The 17,294-nt window shown below is 40.3% G+C and overlaps 1 protein-coding gene across 1 annotated transcript in view; it reads left to right on the top strand.

Moving 5' to 3' along the window:
• Positions 1–775: 775 nt before the first annotated feature.
• The window catches only part of LOC109915296 (cadherin-23-like), a 63,022-nt gene continuing 46,503 nt past the window's right edge, over positions 776–17,294 (top strand). Inside the window, exons 1-6 of the mRNA XM_048609959.1 lie at positions 776–889; positions 2,111–2,220; positions 2,322–2,467; positions 3,252–3,440; positions 5,877–5,965; positions 15,564–15,686. Of these exons, the coding sequence (XP_048465916.1) occupies positions 776–889; positions 2,111–2,220; positions 2,322–2,467; positions 3,252–3,440; positions 5,877–5,965; positions 15,564–15,686 (771 nt within the window). The remainder of the gene's footprint in view (positions 890–2,110; positions 2,221–2,321; positions 2,468–3,251; positions 3,441–5,876; positions 5,966–15,563; positions 15,687–17,294) is intronic.

Genomic DNA, 17,294 nt, shown 5'->3' with positions numbered 1-17,294 from the left:
ATGGCAACTAAAGGGTAGCGCAAGGTGCCATTTTGAGAAAGGAGATAATACCATGTGGAGATGGAGGAGCAAATTGGGCCAGGCAGGATCAGAGGATCAGGAACGTTGACATTTCGGGTCGGGACCCTTCTTCAGAATGGGTCCTGATCAGAAACGTCAACTTTCCTGCTCCTCTGATGCTGCCTGGCCCGCTGTGCTCCTCCAGCTCCACACTGCGTTATCTCCAACTCTAGCATCGGTAGTTCTTACTATCTCATTTTGAGAAAGAAAGTGTTTTTCCAGTATTAAAGGTGCGGACCAAGAGAAAGCAGCAGTTCCTCCCTCCAGCCTGTCAAAAAAAATTGGCTGTTGTAATATTTCCACCACGCTGTCCTCTCCACAAACACTCCTCCTTCAAGGATCCTTACTTCTGAGCTCTGAGCTACACACTAACTGCACACCTTGAATTTCTCTCATTGCAAGTGCCATCCCTGAACCCAGCCCTCTGCTGTAGATATTTCTGAACAGCAGGCCACCCAAGTTCAAAACTAATACATTTCCCTCTGATCTACATGGTGGCTATTCATGAAGGCAGTCATCAAGAAATATTAAATCAGGCCACAAAATCTTCAATCCTCAATTATTATGGCAAATACTTTTTCCACTGGGATAAATGCTAGCAAGAAAGTGAAGACCTCTGTGAGGTTATTAAAATATTTCATCATTGAAAATCAGAAAAATAATCAATTTTACTGCTATTAACATATAACTTAAATATCAATATAACACTGTTTACATGAAGTGTATTTCGTTTGGTACAGGACCATCTGTTACTATTCCAGAGACCATTGCTATTGGTGCTTCTGTTTATAAGTTAACTGCATCTGATCCTGATGAAGATCCTTTACAGGTAAGTCTTTTCCTTTTAAATAAGTAGTGTTTCTGATCTTGAATAAGCTTAAGATATGCAAGTTAACTTTGGAACCCTTTTGGGGCTTGTTACAATAAGATGTATGTGATGGTTTATGGAGGATAGTCAGAGATTAGAGGAGAATCAGGGGTATACACTCTCACAGTACTGGTGTTCATGTTGTTTAACATTAAATTAAAATTCTGTTGAATGGAGATCTCAAACATTTGATTGTAGGGGCACTGGTTGAGAGAAACTGATGTCCTCCTCTTCTTGGAAATGACCATTACTCATTAGTTCTTTTTCCTTGTCTTCTTCCTCCTCTATCTCTTCTGCTTGTCTTCCTGCCCTGATAGCCCGTTAATTCTAAACTTCGACTTCCATCTTCTTCACTCTCTTTCTCTTCCGCATATCTTCCCAATTTAATCTTTGAACAGCCCTCCCTCATTCCCTTATTGTCCAATGCCCTCTCCATTCACCCGTAGCCCCCTCTCTACTGCACCACCTTGAGAAGTCATTTCCTTTCTTCTCCTTGTTCTTTTCACATTTACCTTAAACTTTGCCTGTTTATTTACTTTTATCTGTCCCAGTTTGCCCCATCACTTCTTCCGTCTTCCTTTCTCCCGCATTATATACTTTCCCCAATTCTTGTCCCGCTGTCTCTATCCTCACTTTTCAATTACACCTTTGTTAGCTTCTCAAACATTGTGAAAACCTTGACATTCCTTAAACATTGGCATAAGAGATCACCTCATAGACAGTCGACTTTCACTTTGGAATTGATTTTCTGAGATCTTGGTGGGAGACTTGCAGATAACATGGTGCAAATCCAAATCTGGAAGAAACTAGAATTCCAATTCTGTTTGATTTGAACAAATCTGAACAAGAGTCAAACAGGGCAGAAAATGAAGTTAATCTAAATGCTCATCAAAGAATTGAATATTAACCGACAGAAATATAACTTTCTCTTATTTTTCAAGTATTTTTTCCTACCAAGCTCCTCCACCAATACCACCGCACTATTTAACCTGGACAACTTGGGTCTAATTACTACAGCATCTACTTTGGATTTTGAAAATGGTCACATGGTATGAAATATACATTTTACTATTGATTAATCAGAGTATCTTCAGCACAGATACCTTATTCTACTTGATGTACAAACCTGTGACATAGATCTCATTAATTGATTTAATCCTGAGTTTTGTTCTTTGCCTTTAGCTTTTCTACGCTGTGGTATCTATTAATGACACTGGATCTCCAAGCCTCTCTTGCACAGGCACAGTAACTATCACAATTACTGACGTAAATGATGAAGTTCCCATCATCAGGTATGTTAAACATTATTACCATGTTGACAAGATAGAAACAGTTCTCATTTGGCGTGATGGTTCTATGATTTACTAAATAGTAATCCAGCTTATGTTTTCAGCCCCTGTCCATCAAATACTTTAACCCCTTATGAAGAAGTGGCTGCTGGGACAACACTGATCACTTTATCTGCTTCAGATGGTGATAGCAATGATAGCCTGACTTTCAGCTTTGCAGTAAATGAACCTTCCTTTCAAATTTCCCAAGGTAGGAACACCATAACCTATTGCAAATCACACAGGACAGTGATAATGATGAGGTCTTCATGCGATGTTTCTGCCTCTTGCATTATTGCATGTTATTATTTTTCCAGGAATTATGCATCTCTTTACTAGGCTGTTTGTGTTTGGAAGTTTTCTTATATTATACATTTTTGTTTGTATGTGCGCATGTCAACGCACATGATCACTCTTTATCATGATATGTCTGATATTTGCATGCTATACCATTTCATTTGATACTTCAGTTTTGTTTGACTCTGGATTGTTCTTGCAAATCTATGACGTTGCTCTTTATATATGAGGTTTTTTGCAATCATTTTCCTTTATGAAACTATTCTGTGTCATGATGAGAATTTATGCAGATCATGCAGCTATTTTTATACCTTTATATTGCACTTTAACATATTGGTTGTATAAGTTTGCTCCAATATGGGTCAGAGAGGGAACCAGATGAATTTAAATAGGCTACATGCTGCAGAAACCTACGGGAGGGTTCACAGATTAACAAAACCAGGCCATTAATGAGAGCTGTATAGAATCTTCAAGTGCTTCTTCTAGAGGAACATGCATCCCTCTTTTGTAACATTTCATTTCTCATTCAAGATAATCCTTTGGCTTGCTCACACTCTGTCTATTGTTCTTCACTACTCATAATTTGCAGACCAGCTCAACCAGCAGTATCAAACTGTCATGTGGTTATGTTTAATAGGAAATACCATTTTCCTGAGCTTTTACTGGCTGAAATACATCTTTTTGTTTTGGTCTTTCAGTTGGAGACACTGCAATAATCACCAATACATTCACGTTGGACTATGACAATGTGTCTGTGGCCACATTCTATACATTAAATGTGGTGGTTACAGACCTGGGAGGGAACCAAGCAATGTGCAACCTGAATGTTTCATTGATTCCGGTCAATGAAGATCCAATATGCGATGCTGTATTTACAGCAGGGACAGGTGAAGATACTTAAATTATTAATCTTGGTTTTTAATTGAATAATGATTGCAATGAATTGGAATCTGTTCTGATAACATCGAGTCAATATTTTCCAGCAACAGTCTGTCCTCAACATGGCTTCCAGGAAAAATACAGTATAAGATTGTGAAGTTCAGAATCTGCCCTAGTGGAGTTATTTGGTAAAATGTGGCATGAGTATATATTTTTTTCCTGCTAAGCTAAATGGTACTCATTTATATTTTTCAGTTTTGGGAAATCAAAATGAACATGAATTCTGTCACACCATAAATATTCACTTTGTTTAATCCTGATGCTAAAACATTTAATTATGCGTTTGAGAGGAATATGTGCAAAGCTCAAGGAACAGATCTTTATCTTCCATTGTGACACTCTCCAGTCTTCTAGGCTTAGATTCAACAACTTTCATAATCACTGTCTTCATTTGTTTGTGTGTTTTTCACATTACAACCATATGGCTGTTTTTTATGTTCACGTCCTTGTTAAAGACAGAACCTGAATATGTTTGGAAACTCATCACCATTCTCTTTTCTTTCATATCACAAAATGTTTTGTTGATTAATGACCCTTGACCTCCCTCCCCCCACCCCCCCACAATATAGTCATTCCCTTTTGTTCTTTCTGCTCCTCTCCCTCCAACACACATCCCACAAACTGGCTTCAAAACTGTTGTGATTCTATCTAACAGCTGTTCTGATGAAAGGTCATGGACAAAAAATCCTAATACTGCTTCTTTCCACAGATGCCTGATCTGCTGAGTGCCAGCATTTTTTTTTTGTATTTAGGGAAGAAAAGCATCTGGCTTAACCATTACACTATTAGGTACATATTGATCAAAATATTCCAACCCCTGAAACTAAAATCCAGGCCGGAGGATCTTTGAAAGCAGAGGTCTGGTGTTTAAGGTGATGTTTTGACTCATTAAGATGACACGACAAAGAAAAAAAATTGCACCTGAAATAATTATCCAAGGAGCACCGAAGCCTATCTACAACTAAAATGCACACAATGGATATTATTTGAGATGAATGGAAACACTGTTTCTAATATTAATGTTGAGACAAATTACTTTTGTACACTATTTTACCAGATATTAATGCATTCACAGCATGAACAGTTATAATTGTAGGATAAATAATTTTCTTTTTATTAGCTGTTGATTGCAGTCTTACATTGATAACCCACATTTCAGAAACTATATTATTTCTTCATTATGGCAAACAATTGAAGAAAAGTGAAAAGAAAATCATCATAGAATCCCTACAGTGTGGAAACAGGCCCTTCAGCCCAACAAGTCTACACTGACCCTCAGAGCATCCCACCCAGACCCATCCCCCTATAACCCACCTAATCTACACATCCCTGAACACTACGGGCAATTTAGTATGGCCAATCCACCTCGCCTGCACATCTTTGGACTGTGGGAGGAAACCGGAGCACCCGGAGGAAACCCATGCAGACACTGGGAGAATATGCAAACTCCACACAGACAGTCGCCTGAGGCTGGAATTGAACCTGCGTTCCTGGCGCTGTGAGGCAGTAGTGCTAATCACTGAGCCATTGTGCCACCATAGTTGTTATACAGTCTCTACTTGACTCAATGGAATTCCCAGGGCTCAAGGAGAAATAACAATGAATGGTGTTGCATGATGAATGCTGGATCAAACATTCTCTACCCATACTGTCTAAAGATGTGCAGGTCAGGTGGATTGGCCATGCTAAATTGTCCTATGGTGTCCAGGAATGTGTGGGCTAGGTGGTTTAGCCATGGTAAATGTGAGGTTACGGAGATAGGGAAGGGGTCTGCGTCTGGGCAGGACACTGTTCAGAGAATTGGTGCAGATTCAATGGGCTGAATGACCTCTCTATGCACTGTAGAGATTCTATGGATTAGTTATCTCCCAGACTGGGATTATATTGAGTTCTTCTGGCATAATCAGTGTCCAGAACTACAAACATCAGCAACTGAAACTATATCCAGTTCACAGAGTTGAAGCATTTCAAGGTCTGTATGCAATCCAAGCCAAGAGGCCTTGGACCAGACCCAGAAATGTTCACCAAGATTCTCTGGTTAAATCGACAAATACACAGCCCTGGTGTTTTGTCCACAGTCTTCAAGGGAGCAGATAATAATCAAAAGGGCATTTGTTCAGAACCCTGATAATAGTATCACTGTTCCAATGTACAATACTCTTTATTGATGAAGTGTACCAGAATGGCACTGGGGGGATGTAATTACTGAAATTCTTGAACCAGATCAGATGTGGACCAAAAAAAAATTCCTCTTCTGTCACCATTAAAATAGCAAGCAAATTAACATTGCATCCGAAATTATACTATAGGATTGTGAACATATGTTAAATGCAGAAGCATCAAGAGTGAGCAGAATGCTAATCTTGTTTGTTCTTCAATTGCAGCATCAGTAGATATTAATGAGACACATGATGTCCTAACAGCCATCTACCAGGTTTCTGCAACAGATCCCGATTTTGAGGACTCTTTAACAGTAAGGTTTTCCTTCTGTGATATTTGCTACAGTATTAAATTAATTGCTATATACTTGAAAACAATGATCTATAGGAATTAGTGGTGATTGTGTCAATTAATGAAGACTGTTCAGGATAACAACATGAAGGGAACCAAACTTATGTCACTAACTTGATTTCAGCACCTTCTTTGTGGAATAGCTACGCTCCCAGTAAGATAACCAACCATAGATGTCAGAAAGGATTCTGATCCAGTGGGACATAGAAAAGGAATAAGATGTTCTATACATCGAGCCTGCTCTGCCTTTTAATACAAGACGAGTGAGGAAATCAAAGAAAAGTAAAAAGCAAAACTGGAAGGCGGAGGAAATGACAGTGAACAGTTATCAGGGCCTTTGGACACAAGAAATGTAAAAATGTCAAGAAGATTAGTCTAAAAGGTACTATGTCTGACTTCATGGAGCATTCTCAATAAGGTAGATGAATTAATGGTATCTACAGTTGTAACCAGGTATGGTATGATTTTGAAAATGGAGAAATGCTAATGGGGCAACCAAAGCTGGGAATTTACCATCCAAAGTGATTCAAACTCCAGGAAGGACACGCAAAAAGGACAAGGTGAGGTGGCATGGCTGGTAAAAATATAATCAGTGCAACAATGAGAAAGGGTTTTGGCTGAGGAAATTATCAGCCTTGTAGGAGTGTGTATGAGATATCTTTATAGACCAGTATGTTGTGGAACAAATCAGGACACATGCTATCCTAGGTTTGATTTTGAGCAATGAGAAGAGCCTATTAAATGATCCAGTTGTGAAAGAGCCTCTGGGGAAAAAGTGACCCTAACACATTAGAATTCTTCTTTGGGATGGAAAGTAAAATAGTTCAATTCAAAATTAGGGTCCAAAATTTTTTTTAAAAAAGGATACTATAAAGGTATGAGTAGTGAGTTGGAGATAGTAGGAACTGCCGATGCTGGAGAATCTGAGATAACAAGGTATAGAGCTGGATGAGCACAGCAGGCCAAGCAGCATCAGAGGAGCGGGAAAGCTGACGTTTCGGGTCTGGACCCTTCTTCAGACCCTTTTTCTGAAGAAGGGTCCAGGCCCGAAACATCAGCTTTCCCGCTCCTCTGATGCTGCTAGGCCTGCTGTGTTCATCCCGCTGTACACCCTGTTATCTGAGTAGTGAGTTGACTGTGATAAATTATGTAATTTCATGAAAAACCATGATATTTGATTTGCAAAGTCTAACATTTAGGGAACAAATTCAGGCATTGCAGTTACCCATTCCTTTCAGTTGAAACAATAAAATTGGAAAATGATCCGACCATGGCTAAGTTAAGGATTGTACTGTATTCAAAGAGGAGGTATATAAAGTTACGAATCAGTTAGCTGGACAGCTGGTTTGCAATGTAGAGCAATGCCAACAGCATGGGTTCAGAACCCACACCAACTTGAGGTTACCATGAAGGATTCTCCTTCTCAACCTCTGCCCTCACCTGTGGCGTGGTGACCCTCAGGTTAAACCACCTCCAGTCATCTCTGTCTAATGAGAGAGCATCCCTATAGTCTGCTAAGACTACAGTGACTTCACTTATGGTGATTTTATATCAAATTTGTAGAAAAAATATCAAGTCTGAAGATTGGGAGCAGTTTAGAATTCAAAGGAGGACAAAGAAGTTGACTAAGAGAAAAATAAAGTATGAGAATAAACTTGTGACGAACAGAAGAGTGGACTGGAAGAATGTAAAAAAGAAAAGTTGGTGCAGACAAATTACAATCTGAAATGGGAGACTTGATCATGAAGAACACCAAAATGGTAGCGCAATTAAACAATTACTTTAGTTCTGACTTCACGGAAGAAGAGACCAATAACTTTTCAGAAATGCTATGGAAGGGAGGCTCTATTAAGAAGGAGGAATTGATGGAAACTAGTATATAAAGAGAAAGTACAGGACAAATTAATGACATTGAAAGCTGATAAATATTGCGGGTCTGATATTCTATGCCTCAGGCTACTGAAGTAAATTCCTCAGGCTGTGGAAAAAGGGGATGCATGGGTTGTCATCTTTCAAAATTCTGTAGTTTCTGGAATAGTACCGGCACATTGGAATGTAACAAATGTAACCTCAATTTTTTTTTAAATGGAGAAAACCAGAAATTACAGATCAGTTAGCCAAGTGTCAGTAGTATGAAAACTGCTGCTCAATTGTAAAGGATGTAATAACAGGACACTCAGAAAATACCAATGGGGATTACATAAAGTCAACATGGATTTATGGAAGAAAAATCATGTTTGATAAATCTATTGGAGTTTTTTTTTGAGTTGAATAGATAAGGGGAACCACTCCATGCAACATATTTGGATTTACAAAAAGCTTTTGATAAAGTCCCACATAACATGAGATTGTTGGTAATATGGTCAAATAAATTGAAAATTGGTTTCCAGACAAGCAAAAAGAGTAGAAATAAATGGCTCAGTTTCTGAGTGGAAGTTGGTGACAAATGGAGTCCTCCAGGGATTACTATTACAGTTACCTCTACTCATAATATAAATCAACAATTTGGATGAGGATATAAAATGTAATATTTCTAATTTTGCTGATTACAAAAATCTAGATGGAATTGTGAATGGTATGAAATGATGTAAACAGGCTTCAGAGCAATTTAAACAAATTAGCTGAGTGGACAAATGCATGCCAGATGCAGTTTAACATGAATAAGTGTAAGATTGTCCACTTCAGTAAGAAAAACAGAATGGGCAGAGTGTAATTTAAATGGTCATAGATTGGAAAATGTCGATGTACAAAAGATCTTGGATGTTACACAGGTCATTGTAAGCTATTGTTAGGATGGCAAATGTTACATTGGCCTCTATTGCAAGAGACTTTGAGTACAGGAATAAGAAAATCTTACTGCAGCTGCGCAGAACCTTGATGAGACCACATTTGGAATATTGTGTGCGATTTTGGTCTCCTTACCCAAAATATAATAGGGAGATTGCAGCAGAGGTTCACCAGTCTGATTCCTGGGATTGGACGTTTATCGCAAAATAAGGCATGAGTTGACTGGGTCTGTATTCATTGGAGTTTGGAAAAATGAGAGGTGATCACACTGAAACATCTAAATCTCTGTCGGGGATGGGCAGACTGCATATAGAGTTGATGTTTCCTCTGGCCAAGGTATTTAGCAGATGGGAGGATTGTCTCAAGATGTGCAGTAAGCAAAAGGATATACAAATTAATGACAGAAACTAAGGTAAATTCAAGGTCATGTGGACTTTAAAGTAGTTTGGGGAGTGTGTGGCAAGGGATGGGGATCAAGGGGGTAGCAGGGCTCAGGAGAGGTAATTAAAGTTTCCAGAATAAAGACTCGGACATAAAGCATGGAAAGAGTCAGGAATCTAACTTCAGGCACAGCAGATAAGGGGTCAACTATAATGGGGGAGTGGGATGGTGGTAAATCCATAATATGAAACAAAGTTAATGAGCTTGTAGTACAGATTGAAACTGGTGGGTATAATGTTGTGGGCATGGCAGATATGTGGATGCAAGGGAATCAGGGTTGGGAACTAAATATTCAAGGATATGGTCCTATCTAAGGACAGACAGATGAGCAGAGGGGACAGTTGTCTTGTTAGTAAGAAACATAATTGAACTGATAGCAAGAAGCGATTATAGGATTGGAGGCATAGAATCTGTGTGGGTAAAGTTGATGAACAGCAAAGGAAGAAAAGACCCAGACAGGAGTTACATACAGGTCTTCTAGCAGCAGTCAGCATGTAGGGAAGAAAATAAAAGGCACTAAAAAATAATCGTAGGGAACTTCAATATGCAGGTGGACTTGGAAAATCGGGTTAATAGCAATTCGTGAATTTTATACGAAATTTTTTTTTTGGGAGTAACTTGTGGTAGCACCCACTTAGGGGACAGGCAATTCTGGATTTGGTGATGTGTAATGAGGCAGACTTGATTAGGGAGCTTATGGTGAAGGAATCTATAGGGAGCAGTGACCATAATGTGAGAGTATTGGATGCAGTTTGAGAGAAAAGCTGGAATCAGATGTAAACAGTATTACAACTGGGTAAAAAGCAGTTACAAAGACATGAGAGGGAAGCTAGCCAGAGTTGATTGGAAGTGGAGCCTAGCAGGGAAGAATGTGGAGCAGAAATGGCAGGAGTTTCTGGGGGTAATTTGGGAGGCACAGCAGAAATTCATTAAAGGAAGTTGAAACACACTGTGCAAAGGGGAGGAAGAGATAGCCATTGCTGACAATGGAAGTCAGGGACAGCATAAAAGCAAAAGAAAAAGCATACAATGTGGAGAAGATTAGTGGGAAGCCACAGGAGTGGAAAGCCTTTAAAAACCAGCAGAGGAGACTAAAAAAAGAGTAATATGGGAGAGATGACAAAATATGAGGCTACCCTAGCTAGTAATATAAAAGAAGGTTGCCAGAGTTTTTTTAGATATCTAAAAAGGTAAAAGGAAGGAAAGAGTGGACATTGGACCACTGGAAAATAGCTAAGGAAGTAGTAATAGGGACAAATAAAAAGCAGAGGAAATTAACAGGTACTCTGTATCAGTCTTCATAGTGGAAGACATTGGTAGTAGACCAGAAATTCAACAGAGTCAGGGGGCAGAAGTGAGTGTAGTAGCCACTACTTAGGAGAAGGTGCCGCGAAAGCTAAAAAGTCTGAGAGTGGATAAATCACCCAGTCTGAATGGACTACACCCCAGAGTTCTGAATGACCTAGCTGAGGAGATTGTGCAGGTATTGGTGGTGATCTTTCAGGAATTACTAAAGTCGAGGAGGGTCCTTGATAAGATTTTAGAGCCCATTACTAAGCATGAGATTGTAGAGTACTTAGATGTGCATAGTAAAATAGGACAGAGTCAGCATGGCTTTGTCAAGGATAGGACTGACAAATCTGTTAGAATTCTTTGAGGAGATAATGTGCAAGTTAGACAAAGGAGAGCTAATGGAAGTGATCTATTTGGATTTTCAAAAGGCCTTTGACAAGGTGCTGCACAGGAAGCTACTAAATAAGGTAAGAGCCCATGGCATTGGGGCAAGGTACTGGCATGGATAAAGAATTGGCAGACTGGCAAAAAGCTGAGAGTGGGAATAAATTATTCTTTTTCAAGATGGCAGTCAGTGACACGTGGAATTCTACAGGAGTCAGTGTTGGGACTGCAACTATTCATGCTATATATTAATGACCTGGACAAAGGAACTGAGGGCATTGTTGCTGGGTTTGCAGATGACACAAACATAAGTGGAGGGACAGGTAGTGCTGAGGAAATGAGGAGACTGCAGAAGGATTTGGACAGGCTAGGAGAGTAAGCAAAGAAGTTGCAGGTTGAATACAATGTGGGAAAGTGTGAGGTTACACTTTGGTAGTAAGAATAGAAATGTAGACTATTGTCTAAATGGAGAAAGGCTTCAGAAATCTGAAGAACAAAGAGACATAGGAGTGCCAATTCAGGATTCTCTTAACGTTAACATGCAGGTTCAGCTGGCAGTTGGGAAATCAAATGCAATGTTGGCTTTCAGTCCGAGAGGGCTAGTTATACAAGAGCAGGGACGTACTATTGAGGTTGTAGAAGGCTCTGGTCAGACCACATTTGGAACATTGTGAGCAGTTTTGGGCCACGTACCTAAGGAAGGATGTGCTGGTGTTGGATGGGGTCCGGAGGAGGTTTACAAGAATGATCCCAGGGATAAAGAGCTTGTCATATCAGGAGCAAGTGGAGACTCTAAGTTTGTGGTTGATAGAATGTAGAAGGATGTGAAGGGCAATCCAAATGAAACTTACAGAATTGTTATGACACGGAGGTCAATCCTCCTCTGATAACTAAAACTGAAACACCCAGAGAGGCTCACCTCGCCTCATAATCTGTTAAAAGAAGTGTGAAAAGTGGTATAACCTGCCTCTCGCTCTACAATCTTATAAAGGAGTGGTTAAATATAGTAAAATACTTTCACTCACTTAATAACCAACAAGTAACAATTAATTTATCTAACTCTAACAGTGAACAAATTAGCAAAACTACTCATAAACTGAACAATTCCTCCTTAACTTCTAATGAATCCTGAATAAAACAAAATTCTAATGCTATGATGTTCCAATAAATGCAAGTCGGACTTTTATAAATAATAATAATAAAATAAATTAAAACTTAATCTCTCAAAATTACAGCCAGGTCTCCACACCCTGTCCTCTGATCTTCAGCCCAGAACACCTTTCTCTGTCAAATTTGTGTGTCAGGAACGCCTCTGTCCCTTGAATTCTTACATCACGAATACTAGCTAAGAGTACCGCTTTACCTTTAGTTAGATGATGGTTACTCTGAGAGTTCAGAGAATTCTGTGAAAGCCAGTGGTTTTCTCTTTAGAGGTGCCAGTGTTAACTCTAACAGATGGCAATTGCTCTCACAAAGATTTGCAAATGCCATCTTCTTTTATACCCTTGATGACCTATTAATTTCTTACAATAGGTTTGGTCCTCGGTTATGAAAATCATCAGATTTAAACTTAATCAGTTTTTAGTCTCTAAGTGCCTGGTGTAAATTAATTGGCTGATTTTCAAACTGGTTGCCTTAATAACAAAACAAATTTACTGCCTGGGTTGTTAACTACACAGCCTTTTGATACAATGTTTCAATTTCAGGAGCTCTCTGCGTACATTTTTAAAATCTCCAAACCTAGAGTAAACATCATCTTTTAAAGGGACCATGCACTCTTCCCCCCCTCATTTTACAAACATAAAATACTCTACCCAACTTCACAACAGAATACTGAGAGGCTTTTATAAAAGTGGACGTTGAGATGATGTTTCCAGTTAAAGGAAAGACTAGGACTCACGAACACAGCCTCAGATTAAAGGGATGATCCTTTAGAACTGAGATGAGGAGAAATATTTTCAGCCAGAAGGTGGTGAATTTCACAAGATCATAGAATCTGTGGAATTCATTGCAAATCAGAGTGTATTTAAGGCAGAGACGGACAAGTTCTTGATTAGTCATGGATCAAAGGTTATGGGAAAAAGGCAGGAGAATGGGGTTAACAAACATATCAGCCATGTTCAAATGACAGAGCAGACTTCGTGGGTCGAACGGCCTAATTTTGTTCCCATGTCTAATGGTCTGAGAGGAGGATATTTTATCGCTCAGAAGTTGGTAATCCTGTGGAATTCTCTAAGACAGGAGGCTGAGGAGGCCAACTTACTGAACAAGTCTAGGAAATAAGTAAAAAGATCTCTAGAAGTTAAAGTTGTCAAGATAAATGGGAAGAGATAGGTTAATGGCATTGAGAGAGAGGATAAACCTTCATCATGTTGAATGGCAGAAATGGCTTAAAGGATTGAATGGTCTTCTCCTGCTCCTATTTTTCTTAAATAATGACTGGTGCCATAATGTAAGAAAAATGGTAAGGAAAACCGAGGCAACTATGGACTAGTGAGCCTTACACTTGTAGTGGGTAAGTTGTTGGAGGGGATTTACATGCATTTCGAAAGGTAAGGACTGATCTGGGATAATCAACATGGCTTTGTGCATGGGAAATTGTGTCTCACTAATTTGTTTGAGTTTTTTGAAGAGGTGACAAAGAAGATTGATGAAGGCAGAGCAGTAGACATTGTCCCTATGGACTTCAGCAAAGTATTCAATAAGGTTCCACGTGGTAGACTGGTTAGCAAGTTTAGATCACATGGAATCCGGGGGATCTAGCCAATTAGATACAAAGTTGGCTAGAAGGTAGGAGACAGAGGGTGGTGATAGAGGGTAGTTTTTCAGACTGGACCCCTATGACCAGCATTATGCCACAAGGACACTGGTGCTGGATCTGCTGCTTTTCGTCATTTATATAAATGATTTGAATGCGACCATAGGAGGTATGGTTAGTAAGTTTGCAGATGACACCAAAATTGGTGGTGTAGTGGACAGTGAAGTAGGTTAATTCAGAGTACAAGGGGATGTTGATCAGATGGGCCAATGGGTTGGCGGGGGAGGGGGGGGGAGGTGGGGGTGCTGCAGGTCGAGTTTAATTTAGATAAATGTGAGGTGTTGCACTTTGGAAGGCAAACAGGGCAGATCTTATCCAGTTAGTGTTAGGGCCCTTGGGAGTGTTGCTGAACAAAGAGACCTAGGGGTACAGGTGCATAGTTCCCTGAAAGTAGAGTCGCAGGTAGGCAGGATGGTGAAGGTGGCGTTTGGCATACTTGGTCAGTGCCTTCATTGGTCAGTGCATTGAGTATAGGAGTTGGGACATCATATTGTGACTGTACAGGACATTGGTTAGTGCATTTTTATAGTACTGTGTTCAATTCTGGTTTCCCTTCTATAGGAAAGATTTTGCTAAACTTGAAAGGGTTCAGAAAAGACTTACAAGGATGTTGCCAGGATTGGAGGATTTGAGATATATAAACAGGCTGAATAGACTGGGGCTTTTTATCCCTGGAGCATCGGAGGCTGAGGGGTGAACTTAGAGATTTATGAAATGATGAGGGGCATGGATTGGGTGAACAGCCAAGGTCTTTTTCCCAGAGTAGGGGAATCCAAAAGTCAAGGACATAGGTTTAAAGGTGGAGGATTCAATAGGGATCTGAGGGGCAATTTTTCACTCAGAAGATGGTGCATGTGTGAAACGAGCTGCCAGGGGAGCTGGTGGAGTTGGGTATAATTATAATTTTTAAGGCATCTGTATATGTACATGGATAGGAAGGTTTTAAAGGGATATGGGCCAAATCCTGGCAAATCAGACCAGATCAGTTTAGGATATCTGGCTGGTGCAGACAAGTCGGACCAAAGGGTTTGTTTCCGTGCTGTATAATCTGCGACTCTAAGTGACCAATTAAGGACCGCTTACCATGACCACTGGTGTTTTGAAAGTGGCAGGTGGGTCTTCTGCCATGTGCTCAGACCTCTTGGTGAAACATGGTTCCGTGCCTGTGAGATCGGTTGGGAGGACCCATGTATTCAGACAAGATGTGGCCCTCTGGTAATGCAGGCTAATTCAGTGGTAACACCTCCCTTGTCCTCAGTAAACCCAACTCGTCCATCTGACTTCCATCAACTCCCCAGAGCCCTCTGATGAGAGTGGCCTATTTCCATAGGGTCCTTACCTTCCAGGTGCAGCTCCAGCAGTGACCACCACCCTAGATGGAGCTACTGTGACTGTTGATCTACTGGTCATCCAATTGGTCAGCAGCTCCCGTGGGGTGGGTGCCTGTCTTTTAAAGGGACTGTGTCCTGATGGGAACTAATTAATGACCAAAATGAGCCGAGGGTCCCACAAATGGCCAAGGGTAGGGTTGCCCCTGGCTGTCAAGGTCATCGTCAAAGTTACTGCCACATTGGTCACATTACTCAATGTGCACTCTCATTGGATAGGAGCAGGATCAGGCTTCACTGGAAATGTTAATACTTACATTTCCACTCCAACATGAAGAGCGACTGTTGGGGAGAGTCTCATGTGACTGCTGTCATCCAAACAAAAGTTGCTGCCTTCAATTGGGAAAGGGAGAAAATGTGGGTGTGAGAAGTGAATGCATCCAATAACATAAGTGTCCTTTTGAAATTTGCAGGAAAGAAAATAATTCTCTCCTTCTGTTTCTTTTCAGTTTGATATTAAATCCCTGACATCAGGCCCAGTTACAGGAGGAAATTTCTTCATTATTAATTCAGCAACTGGAATTGTCTACCGAAATTCTTCAACATCACTGGATTATGAATCTGGATATCACGTAAATTTCCTCAACAGTTAAAGTGACCATGTTTGCTGACCACAATGACATCCTAAACTAATCCCACCTCCTGCACATGGTCTGTGTCCCTCTATTCTCTGCCTATTCATGTGTCTATCTAAATGCCTCTTAAATTTGCAACGTATCTGCTTCTCCCACTTCTCCTGGCATCACGTTATAGGCACCTACCACCCTCTGTGTAAAAAAGAAAACTTTCCTCACACATGTCCTTTCAATTTTCTATGACCTATGACCCCTGGTGTGTGACGTGTCCACTCTGAGAAAAAGACTCTGACTATCCACTGTATTCATGCCTCTCAATTTTATACACTTTTCAGGTTGCCACTCAGCCTCCAATGTTCTAGAGAAATCAATCCAAGTTTGTCCAACCTCCCCTTGTATTTAACACACTCCAATCCAAGCAACATCCTGGTAAACGTCTTTTGCACCCTGTCCAACGCATCCACTTTCTTCCCACGTTGTGGGGAGAGAACTGCAACAGTACTCCAACTCTGGCCCAATTAAAGTTTTATAAAACTGCAACATGACTGACCAGCTTTTATATCCAATGCACAGACCAGTAAAGGCAAGCATGCTGGATGCCTTCTTTACCACCTTATCCACTTCTTATCCCTTTTAGGGAGCTATGGACATGCATCCCAAGATACCCCTACATATCAATGCTTTTAAGGGTCCTGCCATTAACGGTGTACTTGTCTGTTGCGTTTGACCTCCCAAAATGCATTATCCCACACTTGTCCAGATTTAACTCCCATCTGCCAATTCTCTGCCCAATTTCCAACTATCTATATCTTGCTGTATCCTTTGAAAACTTTCCTCATTATCCACAATTCCATCAATTTTTATGTCAACTGCAAACTTATAATTAGACCATCAAGCTTTTCATCCAAATCATTTATATATAGTGCAAACAGCAGAGGTCTGAGCATTGATCATTGTAGAACACCACACTTCACAGACCATCAACCAGACAAACACTCTTCCACATCTCTGATCAACGCATAGTGTGGAGCTGGAGGAACACAGCAGGCCAGGCAGCATCAGAGGAGCAGGAAAGCTGACATTTTGGGTCAGGACCCTTCTTCAGAAGTGGGCTGCCTGGCCTGCTGTGTTCCTCCAGCTCCACACTGTGTTATCTCTGACTCCGGCATCGGCAGTTCTTACTATCTCTGATCAACCCAATTTTGTATCCAACTTGCCAACTCACCATGGATCCCATGTGACTTAATCTCCTGGACCAGCTTTCCATGAGGAATCTTGTCAAATGCTTCAGTAAAATCCATGTAGACAACATCCACTGCCCTACCCTCAATCATCTTTGTCACTTCCTCAAAAAACTCAATCAAGTTTGTGAGACAAGACCTCCCCTGCATAAAACTATGCTGAATATCCCAAATAAGTCCATTCTTCTCCAGATGTGAGAAAATCCTGTTCCTAAAAATCTTCTCCAATAATTTCCTTACCACTGTTGTAAGGCTCACCTGCCTATAATTCCCTGGATTATCTCTGTTGCCCTTCTTAAACAAAGGAACAATATTGTCTATTCTCCCGTCTCTGGGATCTTCCATGTACCGAAAAAAGATACAA

This window comes from Rhincodon typus, chromosome 22 (assembly GCF_021869965.1).
Source record: "Rhincodon typus isolate 14 chromosome 22, sRhiTyp1.1, whole genome shotgun sequence".
In the NCBI taxonomy this organism is placed as follows: domain Eukaryota; kingdom Metazoa; phylum Chordata; class Chondrichthyes; order Orectolobiformes; family Rhincodontidae; genus Rhincodon; species Rhincodon typus.
Note: the sequence above shows the minus strand (reverse complement) of the source record. Positions and strands in the feature narration are given on the sequence as shown.